This window comes from Dama dama, chromosome 7 (genome assembly GCF_033118175.1).
Source record: "Dama dama isolate Ldn47 chromosome 7, ASM3311817v1, whole genome shotgun sequence".
Lineage (NCBI taxonomy): Eukaryota > Metazoa > Chordata > Mammalia > Artiodactyla > Cervidae > Dama > Dama dama.
Genome location: NC_083687.1, coordinates 27,342,885 through 27,367,477, shown reverse-complemented (window position 1 = coordinate 27,367,477; position 24,593 = coordinate 27,342,885). Strand labels below are relative to the sequence as shown.

The 24,593-nt window shown below is 40.1% G+C and overlaps 1 protein-coding gene across 1 annotated transcript; it reads left to right on the top strand.

Annotated features, from left to right (window-relative positions):
* Positions 1-15,865: 15,865 nt before the first annotated feature.
* Positions 15,866-21,851, top strand: LOC133059597 (HLA class II histocompatibility antigen, DQ alpha 2 chain-like). Its single transcript, XM_061146934.1, has 5 exons — positions 15,866-16,024; positions 19,977-20,225; positions 20,670-20,951; positions 21,203-21,376; positions 21,541-21,851. The coding sequence occupies exons 1-4, from the start codon at positions 15,943-15,945 to the stop codon at positions 21,355-21,357; spliced, it is 768 nt and encodes a 255-aa protein (XP_061002917.1). The 5' UTR covers positions 15,866-15,942; the 3' UTR covers positions 21,358-21,376; positions 21,541-21,851.
* The last annotated feature ends 2,742 nt before the right edge of the window (positions 21,852-24,593 follow it).

Below are 24,593 nucleotides of genomic sequence, written 5' to 3'. Positions count from 1 at the left end.
TGGAAAACTTAGAAGTGGCTACAGGGCTGGAAAAGGTCAGTTTTCATTCCAATCCCAAAGAAAGGCAATGCCAAAGAATACCACTGTCACATCAGTGGGTCAAATTCACAGTTGATTTTATGAGCATGTTTGTTTGTTCAGTCACTCAGTAGTGTCTGATTCTTTGCGAGCCCATGGACTGCAGCATGACAGGGTTCGCTGTCCACCATCTCCCAGAACTTGCTCAAACTCATATCCATTGAGTCAGTGATGCCATCCAATCATCTCGTCTTCTGTCGTCCCCTTCCAATGAATATTCAGGGTTGATTTCCTTTGGGGTTGACTGGTTTGATCTCCCTGCTACCCAAGGGACTCTCAAGAGTCTTCTCCAACACTACAGTCCTAAACTCTGAACTACAAATACAGTTATTCATATGAGCAAATACAGTTTAGTAGACAGGAGCCTACACCATGAGACCTGATTGGCATATCATGAAACTCACTTAGGACTGAGTGAACATAAGGAAATTAAGTATCTTCAAGCATTTCCAGAAGTAGAAACACTTTAAGATGTTCGTACTTATGGTTGTCATTTCTCTACAGGTGTGTGGGTGAGATCCCATTCTTGGTTTAAATTCCAGCACTTGATCGTGACCTACATTATAAGGATAATGCAGTACGTGTTCACTCAGCTGACTGCTAAGCCTGTCTCTTCTCTTTTCATATGGGACACTTTTCTAGACAGAGAAGCAGAGCACCCTAGAAGGAACACCCATAAGTGCTATCTACATTTCCTCTCCCCCAGTCTCCACAATGCCTCTCCTCTAGCCACACTTTGGTGACAAACAAACTTTGCAGAAGTTGGGTTTAACTGAAACCAAAATGAGACACTGAAAATTTGCCTCTCAGGCAAGTTAAGACCACATGAGAGGCAGCATCATTTGTCTCTGGCAGACTTAGCCGTGAAAGACTATAAGAAAAAGTAGTAATAGAAAAAGAAGGACTTCCCTGGTGGTGCAATGGTTAAGAATCTGCCTGTCAATGCACGGGACATGGGTTTGAAGATCCCACATGCAACTAAGCCCAGGGGTCACTAAGCCTGCACTCCACAGCCGGAGTGCCACAACTGCGGAGCCCCGTGTAACACAACTGTCTGAGCCCGCACACCTAGATCTGTGCTCGGAAACAAGAGAAGCCACCACCAGGAGAAGCCCGCAAGCAGCAACGAAGACACAGTGAAGCCAGTAAATAAGTAATTAATTAAAAAAACTTTTTTAAAAAGAAAAAATATCCATTAATGAGGGCAAATGCTGCAGTCCATGGGGTCAGACACTACTGAGTGATTGAACAACAACAACGAGAACAAAAGTCATACAGTTAACAAGTAATCATTAGTAAAAATATTACAAAACTTTTCTGAGACCACCAAAGAAGATGAATAAGCAGGGGAGATTATGTTGTTCTGAGGAAAGAATATAACACATAGATATCATGATGCTTCCATCAAAAGCTACATGGGATATTGTGCTTTCAAAAATCAGTATTAAAAATTACCTATTTATATAAGGTTGCTACCCTATTGAGCAATTTTTAATAAAATACTTAGCTTTCTTTTCCTCTGTATTGCTTAATTTTCAAAGCTGCTGTTTCTTTTTTGTATTATTTTGCTGTTGTTATATGGAGATGATTTATTCCACTATCTCTGATCACCATTTTTGTAATTATAGTTTGGGCCTAAAGAAATAAATCCCAGAGACAGATTCAAATTACCAGAGGGAAAGAACAAACACATCCAGAGTGGCTTTACAGCCTAGTCTTGCTCAGCTCAAGTCCCACCCCACCACCACCTCTTGCCCACAAAGAAAGCATAAGCTAAAACTGACAAATAACGTTTGCAGAAGATATATTTAAGTGGAACAGCAATGTGGCGTTGAACATGTTATCTCCAGCCAATGAGGATCAGGTATAGGGGAACATCACTTGTCTCTGGGAAACAAAGTTATCCAGAGAACTCACAGTAATGGAACTACAGTGTACAGAAGTGTCTGTCTTCACGATAACAACACAATGTAATGTGTAAGAAGCAAAGAATGTAACAGAACTTTACTAATGTATTTAATGTAACATGAAGAGCTGAAGAGATAAAATATAAATCAAATGCCACTTGAAACTGTAAAATTAACAATGTGATTCTAAAAGTCAGTAGGCATGATAACTAGATAAGACCAATGAACACTTTATTAACTTCACCACTTGGTTTATAATTACTGTCTTCTCAACTACACTGTCTAATTTTCAAAAATGTTTCCTTTTTAAGCATGCATTTCCTTTTCTTAAGGAGACAATAATCTCTCAAATATTTCTGTATTTTGAGGGGATGAAACTTTTCCTAAAGTCAGTAGTTGGAAGGGACACACAAGTATGAACTAACTTTCCAGCCCTAAGTCCCATCTGGAACTTCATGGTGTCTGCATTTATCATGGAAGTGAGCTGTACACTGAATAGTGAATTTCACCTTTGTTCTGACTGTAAATTGAAAATCCCTTGTCACCTAACACCCAACCAGTAATGTCAGTGGTATATGCAAGGTATTTGAGAAATACAAGGCTAGAAAAAAGCTTTCTCAAAAGTTTATGCTTGTAACTTCCCTGATGGTCCAGTGGTGAAGACTCTACCTTGCAATTCAGGGGACATGGGTTCGATCACTGGTAGGGGAATTAAGATCCCACATGCCACAAAGCAGCTAAGCCCACGAACCACAACTACTGAGTCCATGCACTCCACAACCCTTGTGCCACAACTAGAGAGTCTGTGTATCACAACAAAATATCACACATGAAGCAGTGAAGAGCCCAGGTGCCGCAACTAAGACACCACAGAGTTTAATACATAAATACATTTTTCTAAGTCTATGATTGCCTCATATGCTTGCAGCCTGGAGGAGGGACCTTCACAAACATATCTACTCTTTCCATACCAGATGCTTAGGCTGTCACCTACAAAACTTGTCTCATCAGTCTTTCAAACTCTGTTGCTAGGGTGCTTTTTTAAGATTTTTTTTTTTTTTTGATGTGGACATTTTTTTTAAGTCTTTATTGAATTTGTTGCAATATTGCTTTATGTTTTGGTTTTTTTGGCCATGAAGCATGTAGGATCTTAGCTGCCCAACCAGGGATCGAACCCATACACCCTGCATTGGAAAGTGAAGTCTTAACCATAGGACCACCAGGGAAGTCCCACCAAGTTATTATAAAGAAGTAAGCTCTCTTAGGTTTATAACAGCTTGTATTCAGTTATCTGAAGGACCAAGAATCTCTCCTTTTCAACCCCAAAGATCTGGATGGCTCTAAGGAAAACAGATTTTTTTTAATTCATTATAGTAATCCATGGGGTGGGGAGTGAGAAAACCAATTGGCGTATTATAGAAGAGTAATTGCAACATCATCTTTTTAATGTGATTATTGTGCTGAGGACACTGACTGCTAATTGGGCTGTTCACTACCATGTCCTAAAAGCTCATGACTTACACGTCACATAACCTTCTAGACTCAAAAAGAAGAAAACCAAGTTGGCAATGGTAGGAGAAGGAAAACTGTGTACTTGATCGACATGGTTAGTTGAATCTGGGCTCTAGACTTGTGCATGTCTCTTGTCCACACTTTGTCCACTTAGCAAAACTTAGATCTATATGTCCTAAAGCACAGCCTCTATGTTTTAAGTATTTAGATGACTCTACAAAAGTGATTACAGTTCACTTGACAAACCTCTCAAAAATATCAGAGACATCATTTTCATAAGCTACTAATATTTTATTATAAATTTCAACATCTTGACTAACACCCTCCCCACCCACTCACCCCACTCACCCGCCCCCAACCCACTCTGGTTGCCATCAGTCTCCCGATAAAGAACCAGAGTTCACCTGAATTCCAGCCACACCCTAGGTGTTGTGACATGCAAAGCATCTCTTAATATAGTCCAAACGGACACATCCATACCTACTGGAGACAGATTCCTCAACTCTTAGAGTGATCCAGATTTGTGGACATTATTTGCCAGAGACTATATCTTGTGCTTATTTCTTCCACAAATCAACACCAGAGAATCAATATTACTCATTATGAGAGAGAACTTGAAGTAGTAGACAGCTGTGAAGCAGTGAAGCTTTGAATAAAAGAAGCTTACGATGCCATAAAGATCAAGCTGTTGTTGTTCAGTCACTAAGCCGTGTCTGACTCTTTGAGACCCCATGGACTGCAGTGCACCAGGTTCCTCTGTCTTCCACTATCTCCCAGAGTTTGCCCAAATTCATGTCCATTGAGTCGGTAATGCTATCTAACCATCTATTCTCTGCCGCCCCTTCCTCCTTTTGCCTTCAATCTTTCCCAGCATGAGGCTCTTTTCCAGTGAGTTGACTCTTCACATCAGGTGGCCAAAGTATTGGAGCTTCAGCTTCAGTCCTTCCAATGAATATTCAGGGTTGATTTTCTTAAGGATTGATTGATTATCACTATACAAACAAGAAATATCATCTCCTGCAAGCCACCACCAGTATGTCTCTCCATGAACCTCCTCTTAAGGAAACTGAAATATAAAATCACCCTGGAGTTGTTCCCACTATCCAAAGAAGATTCAGAATGTGATGCCCTGTTGTACCCTAGATCAATTAATTCAGGATCTATAAAGAGAATCTATGAACCACGCATCAGTATCTTTAAAGGTCTCCAGATAGTGCCAGGATACAGTCAACTTTGGGACTAGTACTATAGAGCAGTAATTCTCAAAGGCAGTCCTCACCACTCTCTGCTGAGAGGATATTTGACAGTGCTGGAGGCACTTTTGGTTTTTCAGTGGCATCTAATGGATGGAGGCAAGGGATGCTGATAAACTTTCTACAGCACACAAGACAGCCTCCCAACAACAAATAATTATATTGCCCCCAACATGGATAATTTTAATAAAATACATGTTTAAACTTTAAATAAAATAGTGTTCACAAGTTGAAAATAATACCTCAACAAATTCTCTCCCTAATCCATATGTTCTGGAAGCTCAGAGCAACTAATTGTCTATGTATAAGAAATGAACAAATTGTAAGTCACTCTGGGAAAGGAGGAGGGACAATACCAATTGCTTATCCCTGATGTCAAAGATGTTGAACATTTGTCATGTGTGGGTTGGCAATTCACAAAGTCTTTTATGAAATACTTTGCCTTTTAATTTTATTGACCCTTGTCTATATATTACTGAATTATTGGGCTCCTTGATACAGTTCAAACACAGTGTTTTATCAGATATGATGCAAGTATTTACCCCTATTGTGTAGCGTGCATTTAGATGATGCTTCTTGAGGAGAAGTTTTCAATTTTCATGAAATGCAATTAACCAATCTTTTTAAAAATGAAGCTTTTATCATTAGTAGTTTTACAGTCTAGGTCAATGACTACCTCAAGGTCCAATGATATTCTCCTGTTTTCTTCTACACACTTCACAGTTTAGCTAATAAGTTGAAGTCAATTTGGAATTTTTTATTATACATTAGGAGTCAAGTTTATTTATTCTGTACAGATATTAATTTATAAAGTGTGAATGGGGATGCTAAGTTGCTTCAGTCATGTCTGACTCTATGTGACCCTATGGACTATAGCCTGCCAAGCTTCTCTGTCCATGGAATTTTCCAGGCAAGAATATTGGAGTGGGTTGCCATTTCCTCTTCCAGGGGATCTTCCCGACCCAGGGATTGAACCCATGTCTTTTGTGTCTCCTGCATTGGCAAATGGTTTCTTTACCACTAGTGCCACCTGGGAAGCCCAGTTTGTACAGGACCATATGTTAAAAGGATTATTCTTTCCCTGCTGAATTATCATGGTACCTATATTGAACACCAAATGATAGTGTATGTGTAACTCTATCTCTGGTCTATTCTGTTCCATTTATTGATGTGTCTATCTTATACTAACACCAAGCTCTCTTTTTTATTGTAATAATATACACTAATCCAATATATCCAAAATATTATTTCAACATACAAGCAATACAAAAATAATTAATAAGATATTTAAATTTTTTGTTCATACTAATACTTTGAACTTTGATATGTATTTGACACAGCACATTTCCATTTGGATTAACACTCGTAAATATTTAGTAGTCACTCTGGTGAACATATTGGACAGTGCAGACATTGATTATAAGTGAAGAGAGTTGCAGAATAAGTTATATGAGAATCTGGGATTTCGAAGCTGAGCACTTCTGCTTTTAGAACAAAGAATTTTAAGCCAGAACTCAAACATTCTTGCTGGCCTTCACCTCTCATTTTTCCATAAATTGAGGGTAACGCCATACCTGCCTGATAATGCAAGTGTGAGACTCTAACAAGATAACATCCCTAAAGCACCAGCCATAGCTTATTGAAAAACAATGATTCTCTTACTAGCTGCTCCCCCTCAACTATCAAACATCCATGAGCCATTAGCAACCTTAGCTAGAACACAGGCTCACAGTGCTTGAAAGCAAAGGCATCTTTATTTAGAGTTGTGTTTGTGTGTCCTTTACAAAATCTTCACCAATTTTCCCAATCCAGATCAGGAAAGGAATTGTTGGGAGAAAGATATAATGCTATGTATTCTTTTAAAATGCAAAACATTTAATTAGACACCAAGGACTGAAAACCTTGATTCAGAGTCCAAAAAGGTTCTAAGGGTTTTCCCCCCAGCTCTACTGAGATATAATCGACTTACTTACATTTATAAGTAAAGGTCCACATTATCTTGATTACTATAGTTTTTTCCCTCGTAAGTCTTACAGAATCCAGAGAAAACACTAAAAGATTGTTTAAAGTCACTACGTTTTGGAGTAATTTGTTACATTAAAAATCTGACTGATGCCACACTGGTCAAAGAAATTGGCCTAGTGACAATTAGTGTTTCTGTGTCTCGCAGACTCCCGCAAAACCAGACTGCCACAGAGAGAAGGTTGGATGAATGAGGTAAAAGCTATAGGATGTCCCTGGCTTGTGCATGTTCAGTCATGTCTGACTCTTCGTGACCCCATGGACTATAGCCCTTGAGGCTTCTCTGTCCATGGGATCTTCCCGGCAAGATACTAGAGTGGGTCTTCACTTCCTCTTCCAGGGGATCTTCCTGACCCAGGAATTAAACCTGCATCTTCTACATTGGTAGGTGAATTCTTTACCACTGAGCCACCTGGAAATCACCTCTGGCTTAGACACCATTGCTGTTGTTGTTAAGTTGCTAAGTCATGTCCAATTTTTTGTGACCCCATGGAATGCGCCACTCCAGGCTTCTCTGTCCTTCACTATCTCCCAGAGTTTGCTCAAATCCATGTTCATTGAGTTGGTGATGCTACCTAACCATCTCATCCTCTCTTGTCCACTTGCCCCTTCAATCTTTCACAGCATCAGGGTTTTTTCCAATGAGTCAACTCTTTGCATCAGGTGGCCAAATATTGGAGTTTCAGCTTCAGCATCAGCCTCTCCATCAAATAATCAGGGTTGATTTCCTTTAGGATTCACTGGTTTGTTCTCCCTACAGTCCAAGGGACTCTTAAGCATCTCCTTCAGCACCACAATTTGAAAGCATCAATTTTTCAGTGCTCAGCACTCTTTATGGTCCAACGCTCACATCTGCACATGACTACTGGAAAAACCACAGTTTTGACTCTATGGACATTTGTCAGCAAAGTGATGTCTCTGCTTTCTAATACACTGTCTAGGTTTGTCATAGTTTTCCTTCCAAGGGGCAAGCATCATTTAATTTCATGGCAGCTATCACCAACCACAGTTATTTTGGAGCCCAAGAAGATAAAATCTGTCACTACTCTTTTCCCCTTTTATTTTCCATGAAGTGATGGGACCATGATCTTAGTTTTTTGAGTGTTGAGTTTCAAGCCAGCTTTTTCACTCTCCTCTTTCACCCTCATCAAGAGGCACTTTAATTCTTCTTCAATTTCTGCCATTAGGGTGGTATCATATGTATATCTGAAGTTGTTGATAGTTCTCTTGACAATCTTGATTCCAGCTTGTGCTTCATCCAGCCAGGCATTTTGCATGGTGTACTCTGCATAGAAGTTAAATTAGCAAGGTGACAATATACAGCCTTGATGTACTCCTTTCCAACTTTGGAACCAGTCTGTTGTTCCATGTCCACTTCTAACTGTTGCTTCTTGACCTGCATACAAGTTTCTCAGGAGACAGGTAAGGAGATCTGGTATTCCTGGTTCTTTAAGAATGTTCTGAATTTCGTTGTGATCCACACAGTCAAAGGCCTTAGCAATGAAGCAGAAGTCAAAGACTTCATTTAATCAATGAAGCAGAAGTAGATGTTTTTCTGAAATTCCCTTGCTTTCTCTATGATCCAACAGAAGTTGACAATTTGATCTCTGGTTTTCTGCCTTTTCTAAATCCAACTTGTACATCTGGAAGCTCTCAGTGAAATGAGTACAACTGTCTGCTGACTTGAACATTCTGTGGCACTGCCCTTCTTTGGTACTGGAATGAAAACTGATCTTTTTCAGTCCTGTGGCCACTGCTGAGCTTTCCAAATTTCTTGGTAATTGAGTGCAGCACTTTCACAGCATCATCTTTTTGGATTTTAAGTAGCTCAGCTGTAATTCCATCAACTCGACTAGCTTTGTTTGTAGTAATGCTTCCTAAGGCCCACTTGACTTTACACTCCAGGATGTCTGGCTCTAGGTGAGTGACCACACCGTTGTAGTTATCCTGGTCATTAACACCTTTTTTGTATAGTTCGTCTGTGTATTCTTGCCACCTCTTCTTAATCTCTTCTGCTTCTGTTAGGTCCATACTGTTCCTATCCTTTTTCCTGCCCATCTTTGCAGGAATATTTCCTTGGTATTTCCAATTTTCTTGAACAGGTATCTTTCCCATTCTATTGTTTTCCTCTACTTCTTTGCATTGTACAATTAATATTTGTCATTATATAGTTCTCTCATTTGTGAATACTAGTTATGTTCCAAACACTAGATTGTACTTAAACGTTATACTTTTTACTTATTTATTTCATTTTATCCATATTAACTATCATATAATAGTTTCATCCCATTTTTATGATAAAGTACCCTAAAGATGTAAGCATCTTTAATTACTGCAAGATAGTACAGGCTTGAGGTTTAGTGACATCTCACCACTGCATAATAACTATGATTGAATCCCAACAAAACAGTTGAAAGTCAGAACTGAAGAATTTGAAAAGGCACAGATTCTTAAAGAATACTGTAAATGTTAATTAGAAGTAAGACAAGTTCTACTGAAATAATTTCTCAGGGGGTGCTCAAAGATATAAGTTATAATGACTCTTTCCATTTATTAATACACTGACAATTTTAGGTATTAAAACCATGGCAGGAAAATTTTCAGAAAATTATTGGACAAAATTAATATTTTAAAATGCAATTTTTTTCTACCATTAACTTAAGAAAAAGGTGTTTTATTTTCCTTTTAGACAAAAGTAATAAATTTGGTTTTTGTCAAAGTTCAGTCGCTCAGTCGTGTCTGACTCTTTGCAACCCCATGAACCACAGCACGCCAGGCCTCCCTGTCCATCACCAACTCCCGGAGTTTACCCAAATTCATATCCATTGAGTTGGTGATGCCATCTAACCATCTCATCCTCTGTCGTCCCCTTCTCCTCCTGCCTTCAATCTTTCCCAGCATCAGGGTCTTTTCAAATGAGTCAGCTCTTCCCATCAGGTGGCCAAAGTATTGGAGTTTCAGCTTCAACATCAGTCCTTCCAATGAACACCCAGGACTGATCTCCTTTAGGATGGACTAGTTGGAACCCTTGCAGTCCAAGGAACTCTCAAGAGTCTTCTCCAACACCACAGTTCAAAATCATCAATTCTTCTGTGTTCAGCTTTCTTTATAGTCCAACTCTCACATCCGTACATGACTACTGGGAAAACCATAGCCTTGAGTAGATGGACTTTTGTTGATAAAGTAATGTCTTTGCCTTTTAATATGCTGTCTAAGTTGGTCATAACTTTTTAATTTCCTGGCTGCAGTCACCATCAGCAGTGATTTTGGAGCCCAGAAAAATAAAGTCAGCCACTGTTTCCACTGTTTCCCCATCTATTTGCCATGAAGTGATGGACCAGATGTCATGATCTTAGTTTTCTGAATGCTGAGCTTTAAGCCAACTTTTTCATTGTCCTCTTTCACTTTCATCAAGAGGCTTTTTAGTTCTTCTTCACTTTCTGCCATAAGGGTGGTGTCATCTGCATATCTGAGGTTATTGATATTTCTCCCAGCAATCTTCAGTCCAGCTTGTGCCTCTTCCAGCCCAGCGTTTCTCATGATGTACTCTGCATATAAGTTAAATAAGCAGGGTGAAAATATACAGCCTTGACATACTCCTTCTCCTATTTGGAACCAGTGTGTTGTTCCATGTCCAGTTCTAACTGTTGTTTCCTGACCTGCATACAGATTTCTCAAGAGGCAGGTCAGGTGGTCTGGTATTCCCATCTCTTGGAGAATTTTCCAGTTTATTGTGATTCACACAGTCAAAGGCTTTGGCATAGTCAATAAAGCAGAAATAGATGTTTTTCTGCAACTCTCTTGCTTTTTTGATGATCCAGCCGATGTTGGAAATTTGATCTCTGGTTCCTCTGCCTTTTCTAAAACCAGCTTGAACATCTGGAAGTTCACAGTTCATGTATTGCTGAAGCCTGGCTTGGAGAATTTTGAGCATTACTTTACTAGTGTGTGAGATGAGTGCAATTGTGTGGTAGCTTGAGCATTCTTTGGCATTGCCTTTCTTTGGGATTGAAATGAAAACTGACCTTTTCCAGTCCTGTGGCCACTGCTGAGTTTTCCAAATTTGCTGGCATATTGAGTGCAGCACTTTCACAGCACCATCTTTTAGGATTTGAAATAGCTCAACTGGGATTCCATCACCTCCACTAGCTTTGTTCGTAGTGATACTTTCGAAGGCCCACCTGACTTAACATTCCAGAATATCTGGCTCTAGGTGAGTGATCATACCACCATGATTATCTGGGTCATGAAGATCTTTTCTGTATAGTTCTTCCGTGTATTCTTGCCGCCTCTTCTTAATATCTTCTGCTTCTGTTAGGTCCATACCATTTCTGTTCTTTTTCGAGCCCATCTTTGCATGAAATGTTCCCTTGGTATCTCTAATTTTCTTGAAGAGATTGCTAGTCTTTCCTATTCTATTGTTTTCCTCTATTTTTTTTCACTGATCACTGAGGAAGGCTTTCTTATCTCTCCTTGCTATTCTTTGGAACTCTGCATTCAAATGAGAATATCTTTCCTTCTCTCCTTTGTTTTTCACTTCTCTTCTTTTCACAGCAATTTGTAAGGCCTCTTCAGACAGTCATTTTGCTTTTTTGCATTTCTTTTTCTTGGGAATGGTCTTGATCCCTGTCCCCTGTACAATACCATGAATCTCCATCAATGGTTCATCAGACACTCTGTCAATCAAATCTAGTCCCTTAAATCTATTTCTCACTTCCATTGTATAATCATAAGGGAATTGATTTAGGTCATTTCTGAATGGTCTAGTGGTTTTCCCCACTTTCTTCAAAATAAGTCTGAATTTGGCAATAAGGAGTTCATGATCTGAGCCACAGTCAGTTCCCGGTTTTATTTTTGCTAACTATATAGAGCTTCTCCATCTTTGGCTACAAAGAATACAATCAATCTGATTTTGGTGTTGACCATCTGGTGATGTCCATGTGTAGAGTCTTCTCTTGTGTTGTTGGAAGAGGGTGTTTGCTATGACCAGTGCATTTTCTTGGCAAAAGTCTATTAGCCTTTGCCCTACTTCATTCCATACTCTAAGGCCAAATTTCTGTCCCCTATAATGAAAAGGACATCTTTTTGGGTGTTAGTTCTAAAAGGTCTTGTAGGTCTTCACAGAACCGTTCAACTTCAGCTTCTTCAGCATTACTGGTCGGGGCATAGACTTGGATTACCGTGATATTGAATGGTTTGCCTTGGAAACAAACAGAGACCATTCTGTCCTCTTAGTCTAATTCACTAATAATTTTAGTTTATGCTAAAATGACCTTATGCTTATGACCTAAGATAGAAGCAACTAGAACAACATTCATTGTGTGATAACAGGAAAAGGAGAGGCAAAATCAGGTTAAAGACAGAAAGTTCATCTTCTATCTCTTATTGAGTGCATTGCCTTGCTTGGACTTCACCTGCAACCCACAGCCTGTGAGATTGAGACTTCTCTTCAACTTCCCACCCAAGATATAATTCTGATCCTGCCTGTTTAACAATCAACCTTCCTAATTTGAGTTTAATTTTTTAACTGTAATATTAGTAGATGAAATTCTAAAGCATCATCAAGAAAACTTTTGACCATTTTCCAAATCATAAGTCATTTATTTAAAATATTAAATAGATAAGTCTGGATCCAGAAAAAAAGCATAGTTGTTACTGCATAGTTGTTTACTGAAAAGAGGATGTTGCATGGTAAAAGAAGCATATCTCAAATAGAACCTCAAAATTTCTCCTGGTCCATAATGGTAGAGACTAGAAAGAACAATAAGGCCACCAATAGGGGTCAAATATCTATTCGAATTATATTTGGACACTGCATTCTGGAGCCACACAGGAGACCCCCTCACTCCCTCCCTCCCTCCACAAGGACTCATGGCTTGCTCTTGTCACATTTCAGCTCATCACACAGCTGATGAGTGCAGAGCAAATTCTTTTACCTCTCTGAAATTCAATGTCCTCCTTGTAAAATGGAGATGATATTAATGTATTGCAAGTACAGTTAAAGAGCTCTGGGAATTTTTATTTCCAGGTGCAGCATATGTATGTTCCTCACAACAGTCTAAAGAAGTGCTGTTGATGTCTTCAGCCAAGGACCATCAGAAGCACGCCCATGGATGAACAAGTTGGTTTTATTGTTCATCACAGTGACAGAGACAACTCACCATGGAGACTCACGGACATGTCAGTATGATGTTGAAACCAAAGAAATACAACCTATTAGGGATGTCTTTTAAGAAATTCACTGAAAAGAATTCGTTTACACAATCATGAGGTTGAACTAGGCAAGTCCAAGACCCATAGGGCAAGCTATTGTCAGGAAAGGCAGACTGGAACTCTCAGGACAGGCTGAAGCTGCAGCCCACAGTGGAATCCCTTTCTTCCAGGAAAACTGGCTCTGCTCTTGAGACTTTTCATGAAATTGGTCCAGACTCACCCAGATTATCTAGAATAATTTCTCTTCCTTAATGTCAACTGATTTTCGAACCTTAATCACATCTGTAAGATATCTTCAGAGCAACACCTAGATTAACTGAGGACCATAGCCTAGGCAGCACATAAAACTGACCCTTAAATGACTATAGGGTTTGGGATCCTGTTAGGTGAGCCAATGAATGTGGGCAATTTGATCTCTGGTTCCTCTGCCTTTTCTAAAACCCAGCTTGTACATCTAGAAGTTCTCAGTTCACATACTGCTCAATGGACATGAGTTTGAGCAAACTCTGGGAGATAGTGAAGGGCAGGGAAGCCTGGCATACTGCAGTCCATGGGGTCACAAACAGCTGGACACAACTTTTAGCAACTGAACAATTGGTAATTTTGAGGACAATTTAAGAATCAGTGACTCTGTCCTCAGCTGGATTCTGTCAGGTGTTGGTATGGGGTTATCCTATAATTGGGCATCTAAATAAATGTTTCTAAGGAGAAAGGAAAACTATACCGAGGTTAAAGCTATAATTAGTAAAGAAGCAGAGGTCATTCACATTATCTAGGAGATAAGCTTGCTTGATCATTTTTGTGGTTTGAAAACTGTTCATATTTTGTCTGTGTTGAGACATCATTACTAAGTGGCCTTGTTTTCTGTTTTGATCCACCCTGCTCACAGGATGGTTGTCTGGTGTTATTGTACCACATTGCTTATGTTCACCAAGAAAACACCAAAACCTAGTTGTGAGTAGCAGGCCAGCTCCTGGCAACACCAGGCCTAATTACTAGTCCCAGGCAGCTCTAGACACCAGGTCTCTTTCTGTTTCAATCTTCTTTATAGTCTTTGTCACTGTGAGGTAAGACAGTGCTGAGAAACTGAGGAACATCTAACAAGGACAGGGTGATTGGTTCCAAATGAAATCCCCATTAAACTATGGCTTCCATAACACAGAGAAAATCAATTTTTTTGAAAAAATAAGTTCCCCTTTAAAAATTGTCTTTGACCTTAGCTCAGTCATTAATCCCTCACAAATACCTGGTGTTTTAAAGTGGCAGGATAATTGAAATATCAAGGCAGGTAGGTGGAGAGAACATGCAGAAGAAGTTTTTTCGACTTCACATCTCACCTTGGTTTTAAATTTTTTGCCATTTTCTGAAATTGCTTAAGGGGTACCAAGTTGCATTCAGCATACCCATTATCAAGTTAATGAGTTTCTATTACAGAGGGTTTTTTCCTCTTTTTCTTTCTTTTCTTTTCTTTTTTTTTTTTTTCCTTAACTCAGAAGGAAAACCTTCAGGGTTTCTAAACACTAAGGAGAAAATTTTGGGTTAGACCACTGTTTACTCTAGTGCCAAACTTACAATGAAATTCAAATTTACACAGTAAGGAATGTATTCATAGAGGTTACCCTAAGAGAGTAATCTTTCACTTTGCTCTATTCAACTGTCTTAAAATTTCCTCTTTTAAGGCACTGTTACTTGATTAGAACAGTATTAAAGGTATTTTTGTCTCTGCTTTAATATTAAATTAGCCTAAATTTTTGTTTATAGAATCAGAACATCAAAAAATATTGAGACAGAATATGAAAATATTGAGTATACTAAAAAAAGAAAATCAATTTTCTAAATCAGGTCAGTCCCCTGAATTCTACCCTCAGTATTTGACTTGATATTCTTTAATTAAAAAAAAACAAACTATATAGCAAGTCAGCCAGAGCATCCATTAACGTAGTCAATGCTCCCCAAATTCCTTTAAATATAGATAGGTTTAGCAAAACACAGAGCACAAAGAATACTCAAAACAGGGGAAAAATCAGATGAAAGATCATGTAGTTATTTTAGGCAACATTACATGACATCCTAAGTACTTATATTGCCCTGGGTGCAAATACTGGAGCTTTTGAGAGCATGAGAAGAATAATTTACCCAACTGAATTTCTACAGGTAGAAAAGGCAAAGATATTCCTTGACTATCACCAGCAGAAATTACTTGAAACAGCTCAATATTCAGATAATTCTATATGTAGTATGTGACTTCTGAAGTGGCTCAGTGGTAAAAAATCTGCCTGCCAATGCAGGAGATTTGGGTTCAATCCCTGGGTCAGGAAGATCCCCTGGAGTGGGAAATGGCAACCCACTCCAGTATTCTTGCCTGGGAAATCCAAAGGACAGAGGAGCCTGGTGAGCCATAGTCCTTGGGGTCACAAAGAGTTGGACGCAACTGAGCATCACATGCATACACACATATGTACTCCAGAAGCAAAGAGAAAGAGTTAATCCACTTATGGAGGCCAGGAAAGGGTAGGAGGTAGAGCTGCCAGGGAAGGGGCCCAACTCAGGGTAGAATTCTTGGAAGCTATAGTCCAGAATATCCTGTAAGACATCATAATAGCAATGTCTTCATCTGTCCGTGAGGCTGCAGAGAAACTCCCACTCCTCTTGTCACCAGCAGGCATACACACGTGTGAGAAGGCTCTGATTTAACACTCTCCCTCCTTTCATAGAAAGATCCCTCTGGTCCACTCTGAGTGGAGGCTGCATCAGGACCAGGGGATTTCCCAGCCCCTTCCAGGCCTCTTAGTACACAGTCTTCATCTAGCAACTGAGGTGTCATCATAGGGGATTTTTCTGATTGGACAAAACCTGACCAGGCAGAGTACAGTGTCTTTAGAGTTCCTTCTCAGCTCAGCCCTCACCATTGCTCTGCAACTCAGAACAGTCACTACTGAGACTACCCTGAGAAGAGAATGGTCCTGAACAGAGCTCTGATTCTGGGGGCCCTCGCCCTGACCACCATGACGAGCCCCTGTGGAGGTGAAGACATTGTGGGTAAGTGCACAGCTGAGGGATGTGGAGAACAGAAAATTGGAGGGAAAAAAGATAAGCGATTAGCCTAGAAATAGTAGAGGCCCCTCAAAATGTTCTCAATATTAAGCAAATCTAAAAATGACAGTCGTTCCTTTTTCAGGAAACCAGAACCCAGGCCCACTCTCTTTGCTACCTGTGCTATTGCAGAGTTGACCAAGGACCTTATTCTGTCTTTGATATTGATCCAGTGAATATGTCCTGGAGGGTTCTAGGGCATTCATTCACAATTGCCTCAAAAATTAGAGATGTTTCCACCAGTTGATATTTTGCTATGAAAATTTCATGAACTATTGTTCCCAAATTTCTTTGAACAACTTTTGAAGCTTTTTAAAGATTTCTCCTACAGCTTTTCTTTTTTTTTCCCACAGCTTTTCTTAATGTAAATAGTTCCAGGAATTATGTATTCTATGTAGATATAAAGAAGGATGTCTTTTCTTAGTCTCAGACCTACATACATTTCCATGTTGGCATCTGGCACAGGTAGGGAGGGGTGTGAGCCCGACTGAGTGCCTTCACACAAGGCATTTTACCACTTGGTCCTCACTTTATCTCAGTTACTTCATTTGTGTCACCTCACAAATAATCAAATAAAATAGGTATGTAGGGATGCTTTATAAGTAATTAAGACACAAAACTGTCAAGATTATTCTTATTATTTTTTAGTATTACCATTATAAGTGTGCATGAATGTGTGCAAAGTCATTTCAGTCGTGTCCAACTCTTTGTGACCCTAGGGACTGTAGCCCTCCAGGCTTCTCCGTCCATGGAATTCTCCAGACAAGAATAATGGAGTGGGTTGCCATGCCCTCCTCCCACGGATCTTCCCAACCCAGGGATCAAACCCTTGTCTCTGGCATCTAACTGCGTTGATAGGAAGGTTCTTTTGTAGCTTTGTTTCATTTTCTTTAACAAAGTGAGAAGTTTACTCATTTTGACTTTAAAATTGAGAACTTTATGATAAGAAACTTGGTGAATTAAATTACATCGTTTTCAAATTGTTGGTCCAAATTACCTATTCTTTGACCCATCTATGGAAGTCTTTCAAAAAGAAGAATGGGCAGGCACAGATTATTTATTTGGCCCCTTAGGCCTTTGCTATTACCCCCGCACTTTCCCCTGTCTCTTCATACATTCCTTTGGCCTCCTTTTCTTCCAGGATCCAACTCTGGCTCACATTGCTGTTGTTTTATAGACATTAAGAGTGAGTTTGTAAAAACCAAAGTAGAAAGGCCAGATAGTTCAAAGGGAAAATAAAATAAAGTTTAATCTTCAGCAACTTTATTAACCACAGCAGCTCCCATTCTAATTTTGTGTGTTAGTGGAAGTTTCACTTGCTTCTCCAGAGCACTTCCACATTTTCTTTCTTCAGCGTCACACCAGACTGTCATGGTCAGGCTTGACTTACCCATTAGGTCCAGTGGGCACAGTGCTGAGGGCCTGCAGCGCTTCTATGTCCCCATGAAAATATTTCACTATTTTAATTAGAAGAAAAATGAACTTTTTCTTTCTAGAAGTAAAAGAAAGAAAAGAAAAAATAAAGAAGAAAATGTTTTAATTTAGCCAAGGTTATGCTTGTCTTTATACCAGTATGATCATAAAATATGACTTTTGGTATTTTTATGGAAGAAAGTCTACCTCAGCTTAGGGACTCATGAGTTTTACTGCTGCCCTGGTCACTGCTGATCAGACTGTCTTATAATTCTGCTACCTATGTGTTTGTAAGTCTCCCTCAAAGCCTCTGAGATCCTCAAGAATAGTAACTGACACTTTGAACACATTTTTGAGCACATAGCAAGCGAAGTTTGAGGGATTCATAAATGAAAAGATAAACTGTCTGCCCCATTGAGTGTGTGAAAATTAGTAATGCTAAGAAAATAGTGCAGAAAAGCAGGAGTATTGCTGAGCAGGGCAATGGACCCACCTGAGGCTGAAGCTATAAAAGTGAATTGGTTCCAGTTGGCACAGCAGTGTGATATACTTCAGTGTTGGCAGCCCAGGGCAAGTACCAGATAAAAAAAGAAGAACTGCATATATTTATATTTGGAAAGGAGTCAAGGAAAGAAGCCTCCTTCCAATAAAGGGGGCATTACTGGAAGTCTTTTTAAGTGATCAACCAAGAACATCATGCTGAGTATAGAATGACTTGAAAGCAGGACATTGGGATGAAGAGGTTGGAGGTTACAATGGGATCAAAACGTGTGTAATGAGAGAACTTAGCTAAAATAGTTGGTAACTAAGCAGAAATTTCAAGAATGAACTGGAGGTGGCCAGGAAATCCTAAAATATCATTTCATTTCAAGGGAAAACACAGATGCCTACAAAGACCAAGGAACAGGAAAGGAAAACCTCACTTAGTTTAACAGATGAGATCAGATGACAGTTTTGGATATACCCATCACAGAAATCATAACAGTACACTGTACTTGCTGTTTTACTCACCGGACTCTCCCATTCATCAATATCCTTCTTGTGAGCAGAGATCATGCCTGATTGATGTTTTACTCTAACTCTAACAATGTTTGAAACTCTGTTGATGCTCAGTAAATGAGGAAGGAAGGAGAGAAAATGATAAAAGGCTCATATGTGTCTGGACAAAATTGTCCAGTTAAGCTCATCTGGGCAGAGTCAATCTGCTTTGGCATCCTCAGAAAAGTGCATTGTCCATTTGAAGAAAAGGGCCACAGTTTACCTTGTTATTGTTGTTCAGTCGTTAAGCCGCATCCGACCATTTGCGACCGCATGGACTGTAGCCCACCAGGCTCCGCTGTCCACGGAACTCTTCAGGCAAGAATACTGCAGTGGGTTGCCATTCCCTTCTCCAGGGGATCTTCCCAAACCAGATTTCCTGCATTGCAGGCAGGTTCTTTATCATTTGAGCCATCAGGGAAGCCCCAGTTTACCTTGAGTCCTCAACAAATATGTATTGAGTCAAAAAAAGGAGACGTTTAGTAACCTCCTTAAAGAAGAAAAAAGAAAAATAGGGATGGGAAATAGAAATCCAAAATAAAACTTCCATTTTTTTATTTCAGAAGGAATCGGTCCCTCTCTTTTAAGGATCACTACTTTCCCTGGTGATGATAAAGAATCCACCTGCAATGTGGGAGGCTCAGGTTCAATCTCTGGGTTGGGAAGATCCCCTGGAGAAGGGAATGGCAACCTACTCTAATACTCTTGCCTGGAAAATCCCAAGGATAGAGGAGTCTCATGCCTGGGGTCAAAAAGAGTTGGACACGACTGAGCAGCTACGCTTTTACTTCTCACTGTTAACAAAACAGCCAACTTAGAAACATTGTTTATTCTTTGTATATAATATTTTGTAATACTTTCACTGTCCTTGTCATACTCTTCCTTATACCCTATAACGGTTAGAAGAAACTCTTAAAATAATGAGATTCTCTGTGCTTTTCCTTCTTAAAAAAAATAAGAAATGAATCCTGTGTAGAAAATATCCTGCTCTGAGTCAGTCCTGAGGGGAAAAGAATCATAATGGATGTGTTATTAAGTGATGAAAGAATTAAGTGACAGAGAAAACTTACAAAGCAGAGGGAAGTATACCAATACCAGGATAATTCATTCATTCCTTTCTTTCTTTTTTCTTTACATCACAATCTTTATTACAAGCCTACAATGTGCCAGGCTCTGAGCTGGGGGCAAAGGAAATAGCAATAAACAGGGCCTGTGAAATTCTGCCATTGTGAGCATATGTTATAGTGCAAAAACAGCCTAGATTCTAACAGGACAGCTACCAACACTGAGGGGAAAGAAAGCCGATACTGGGAATTTTGCTTAGAGACTTTGTGCTAAAGATGAACCCCACAGTCTTTGAAAGTTAATCTCTTCTGTTACTTTGTTTAATATGGTCTTTTCTTTCCCTCTGTTTTCCACCTTCCTGCTCCTCACCCTCACTTATCAGCTGACCATGTTGGCATCTACGGCGCAGACTTCTACCAATCTCATGGTCCCTCTGGCCAGTACATCCATGAATTTGATGGAGATGAGCTGTTTTATGTGGACCTGGGGAAGAAGGAGACCGTCTGGCGGCTGCCTATGTTTGGTGACTTGACAAGTTTCGACCCACAGAATGCACTGAGTGAAATAGCTAAATCGAAAGACACCTTGGATGTCATGACTAAACGCTCCAACTTTACCCCTGTTATCAACGGTAAGTGTCCACCATTCTACTTCTCTTTACTGAATCTATTCTCTCATATCATGCTTCACTGCCTTCTTCTCTAATGAGAGATATCCTACACCACTCTATAAAATTCTTCAAAGAGTCCCCAGATTTCATAGTAGTTATTGAACACTCATCCTCTCCCATCTCAAAGATCACATATTTCCATGTAATATAAGGACTCTTACTCCGATAACATACTCCTTGAATCCCTCAAGGCGGAGTCCCCAAGACCCCCCTCCTTAACAAGCATGTCCACAGACAGCATGGGGATAAAGCGTGGGCAGCACATTTCATCTCCCAGCAGAAGGCAAACAAGAGCTCCTCCCCTGTCAGACTGGGAACCGTTGGTGGGAGGGCTCCCCCAGGAGGCAGTGCAGAATCAGGGCAGAGCTATTCCCGTTTCACATCTGTGCTGTTTCCTCACCATAGAGGTTCCTGAGGTGACTGTGTTTTCCAAGTCTCCTGTGATGCTGGGTCAGCCCAACACCCTCATCTGTCACGTGGACAACATCTTTCCCCCTGTGATCAACATCACATGGTTGAGGAATGGGCACTCTGTCACAGAAGGTGTTTCTGAGACCAGCTTCCTCCCCAAAAGTGATTTTTCCTTCCTCAAGATTGGTTACCTCACCTTCCTCCCTTCTGATGATGATGTTTACGACTGCAAAGTGGAGCATTGGGGCCTGGATGAGCCCCTGCTCAAACACTGGGGTATGTATAAATTTCACCCCTTTCAGTACCTTTTCTTCTCTGTCAAGTACACGAACATCCTGCCTTTAATCCCTAAATCTCATGGTCCAAAGCTTGTTTTCCACACTTCAGGGATTTCTAAAGATATACTTCATCCTCTGCTCTAAGCCTGGTGCACTGTCTTACAGAATGAACACCACCCCACTACCCGACCCCATATATTGCACATGAACCAACACCGTATTCAGAGTTCCACAACTTCACTTTCACAGAGCCTGAGATTCCAGCCCCCATGTCTGAGCTGACAGAGACTGTGGTCTGTGCCCTGGGGTTGACCGTGGGCCTCGTGGGCATCGTGGTGGGCACTGTGCTCATCATCCGAGGTCTGCGCTCAAGTGGCGTCTCCAGACACCAGGGCCCCTTGTGAGTCACACTCCAGTAGGAAGGTAAGGATTCAGATTTGTTTGATCTGGGGACACAGTACAGACAAGGGAAAGTGGGAAGAGGTTATGGACACAAATGTGGTTGAAAGTTGTGGAATTGGGAAACAGCATGATGATGGCAAAGGAGTTTCCTGGAACCCACTGATCTCATGTCTTTCCTGTTGCAGGTGCACTGTCCATCTACAAGAACAGAAAAATGGACATACTAGATGACCTAGAACTATTTTCTGGCCAAGTTCATCATGTACCTTTTCTCCTTCTGCCCTCCTCTGCTCACCTCTTCTCTGGGAAATAAGATGCTGTATCACCTCAGAGTTCACATATACCTCAGAGTTCTTGCCCTGACTATGTGATATTCCTTTCTCTTCTCATTAGCTGCATACCATGGAATTTCTGCAGTATTCCACCCAAATACTTAATCTCTAGTGACCCTGATCCCATGTCACCATGGAAGCAATAAATCCTTCTTTTATTGAAATTTTTCTGTCTTCCATCTTAGGGCTGACTAGGACCATGTTGTATTATGTTTTAGGCCTCTTTAATTTAATTTCTCAGATCATGTTTCATGCCCAATAACACGGGAACAACCTGTGTCAACTGATAATATGTTGCCATCTTAACTGAGGTTAATATTTCTCTCTTCCTTCTGTTCCCACCCTTGGTTCTGCCACCCATCTCCCTAATTCAGACATCAGTGAAGGTAATATACACCCCTCTCCCTTGGTTGTGTAGATTTGGTATAGCAGAAATACAGAAACCAAGAAATCTTTGTATTTTTTAAAATAAATCTTTTAAATTTATGACCGAGAAATAGAAGAAAAGAATTTTGAATCTCAAAAGTATCAAAATCAAAATGTGTTCCCAAAACTTCAAATTTGTGAAAAGTGAATGATGATAGTAAAAGCATTCCTTTCCTCTCTTCACCCTTAAAGAGATAAGGATACCCTAGGCAGAGAAAGAAAAGTCAGTTAGGAAAAGATTAGAATAAAACAATAATGCAAGTATTTGAGAAGGACTGAATAGTTTGTCCTTATGTAGGGTTAGTAGCAATGGAGATAAGGATGGGTTAGAGGCCACAGACATATTTAGGGTCCCTAGAACAAGGTATAGTTTGCCTCATCTCCTAAGTGAATTCCTGCTAGATAACCATGTAGATTTTCCTGACATGCCATTCACAATAGAGTGAATATGGCCGCAGTACATCTCTAGGCAGATAAGTCAAAGTCAGTCTCACCGGATTCCTGTGCATTTCTCTTTGCCCTGGGGCACAGCCAAAAAAAAAAAAAAAAAAAAGGCCCAGTATACCCAGCCTTCCTGGCTAAGAAAGGCATGAGCCTATGAGAGAGAAATCCTAAGAAGGACAACATCACTGAGATAATGTAGCAGCAGCTCTGAGTGCTGTGGTCTCCTCTTGATTCACTGTCACCAGTGGAAGTCCTCATGGAGGAAATGGATAAACAGGTGAGATTTTTTGGCTCTCCTGAGTGCATCCAAGAACTCACTCTTGAAATTAGAGTGTGTGGGAACTGATTTCAAGTCATTTTTGCCCTTGAAAATCTTTTAGGCGCATTGCCTCAAACTTTCCACTCTGAAATTACTGAGTCTATACATTGCATATTGGGTGGTATTATGGAACAGGTATGAGATGTATGAGACAGTCCCTATTCATGTACTGTCTGCATCAGTGAGCTTAATGTAATTGGGGAATAAAGATACAATATTAACATAATATGATACAACATCAATCAGTCAGTCAGTCAGTTGAGTCATTCAGTCATGTCCAGCTCTTTGCAACCCCATGGACTGCAGTACACCAGACCTCCCTGTCCATCACCAACTCCCGGAGCCTGCTCAAACTCATATCCATTGAGTCAGTGATTCCATCCTACCATCTCATCCTCTGTTGTCCCCCTCACCTCTTGCCTTTAATCTTTCCCAGTATCAGTGTCTTTTCCAGTGAGTCAGTTCTTCGCATCATGTGGCCAAACGAAGTTGGAGCTTCAACTTCATTCAGCATCAGTCCTTCCAATGAATATTCAGGACTGATTTCCTTTAGGATTGACTGGTTTCATCTCCTTGGACTGCTTTACAGTCCAAGGGACTCTCAAGAGTCTTCTCCAACACCACAGTTCAAAAGCATCAATTCTTTGGCACTCAGCTTTCTGGATGGTCCAACTCTCACATCTATACATGACTTCTGGAAAAACTATAGCTTTGACTAGATGGATCTCTGTTGGAAAAGTAATGTGTATACTTTTTAATATGCTGTCTAGGTTTGTCATGGCTTTTCATCCAAGAAGCAAGCATCTTTTACTTCAAGGCTGCAGTCAACATCTGCAGTAATTTTGGAGCCCAAAAAAATAAAGTCTGTCACTGTTTCCATTGTTTACCCATCTATTTGCCATGAAGTGAGGGAACAGGATGCCATGATCTTACTTTTTTGAATGTTAAGTTTTAAATCAACTTTTTTACTCTCCTCTTTCACTTTTATCAAGAGGCTCTTTAGTTTCTCTTCACTTTCTGCCATAGGAGTGGTATCATCTGCATATCTGAGGTTATTGATATTTCTTCCTGTAACCTTGATTCCAGTTTGTGCTTCATCCAATTCTCTGTGTATTCTTGCCACCTCTTCTTAATATCTTCTGTTAGGTCCATACCGTTTCTGTCCTATATTGTGCCCATCTTTGCATGAAATGTTCCCTTGGTATCTTTCATTTTCTTGAAGAGATCTCTAGTCTTTCCCATTCTATGGTTTTCCTCTATTTCTTGGCATTGATAACTTAGGAAGGTTTCTTATCACTCATTGCTCTTCTTTGGAACTCTGCATTCAGATGGGTATACCTTTCCTTTACTCCTTTGCCTTTTGCTTCTCTTCTTTCCTCAGCTAACTATAAGACCTCCTCAGACAATCATTTTGCCTTTTTGCATTTCTTTTTCTTGGGGATGGTCTTGATCCCTGTCTTGACCCCTGTACAAGGTCATGAACCTCCATCCATAGCTCTTCAGGCACTCTATCAGATCTAATCCCTTGAATCTGTTTATCATTTCCACTATATAATCATATGGGATTTGATTTAAGTCATACCTGAATGGTCTAGTGGTTTCCCTTACTTTCTTCAATCTAAGTCTGAATTTGGCAATAAAGAGTTTATGATTTGAGCCACAGTCAGCTCCAGGTATTGCTTTTGCTGACTGTATAGAGCTTCTCCATCTTCAGCTG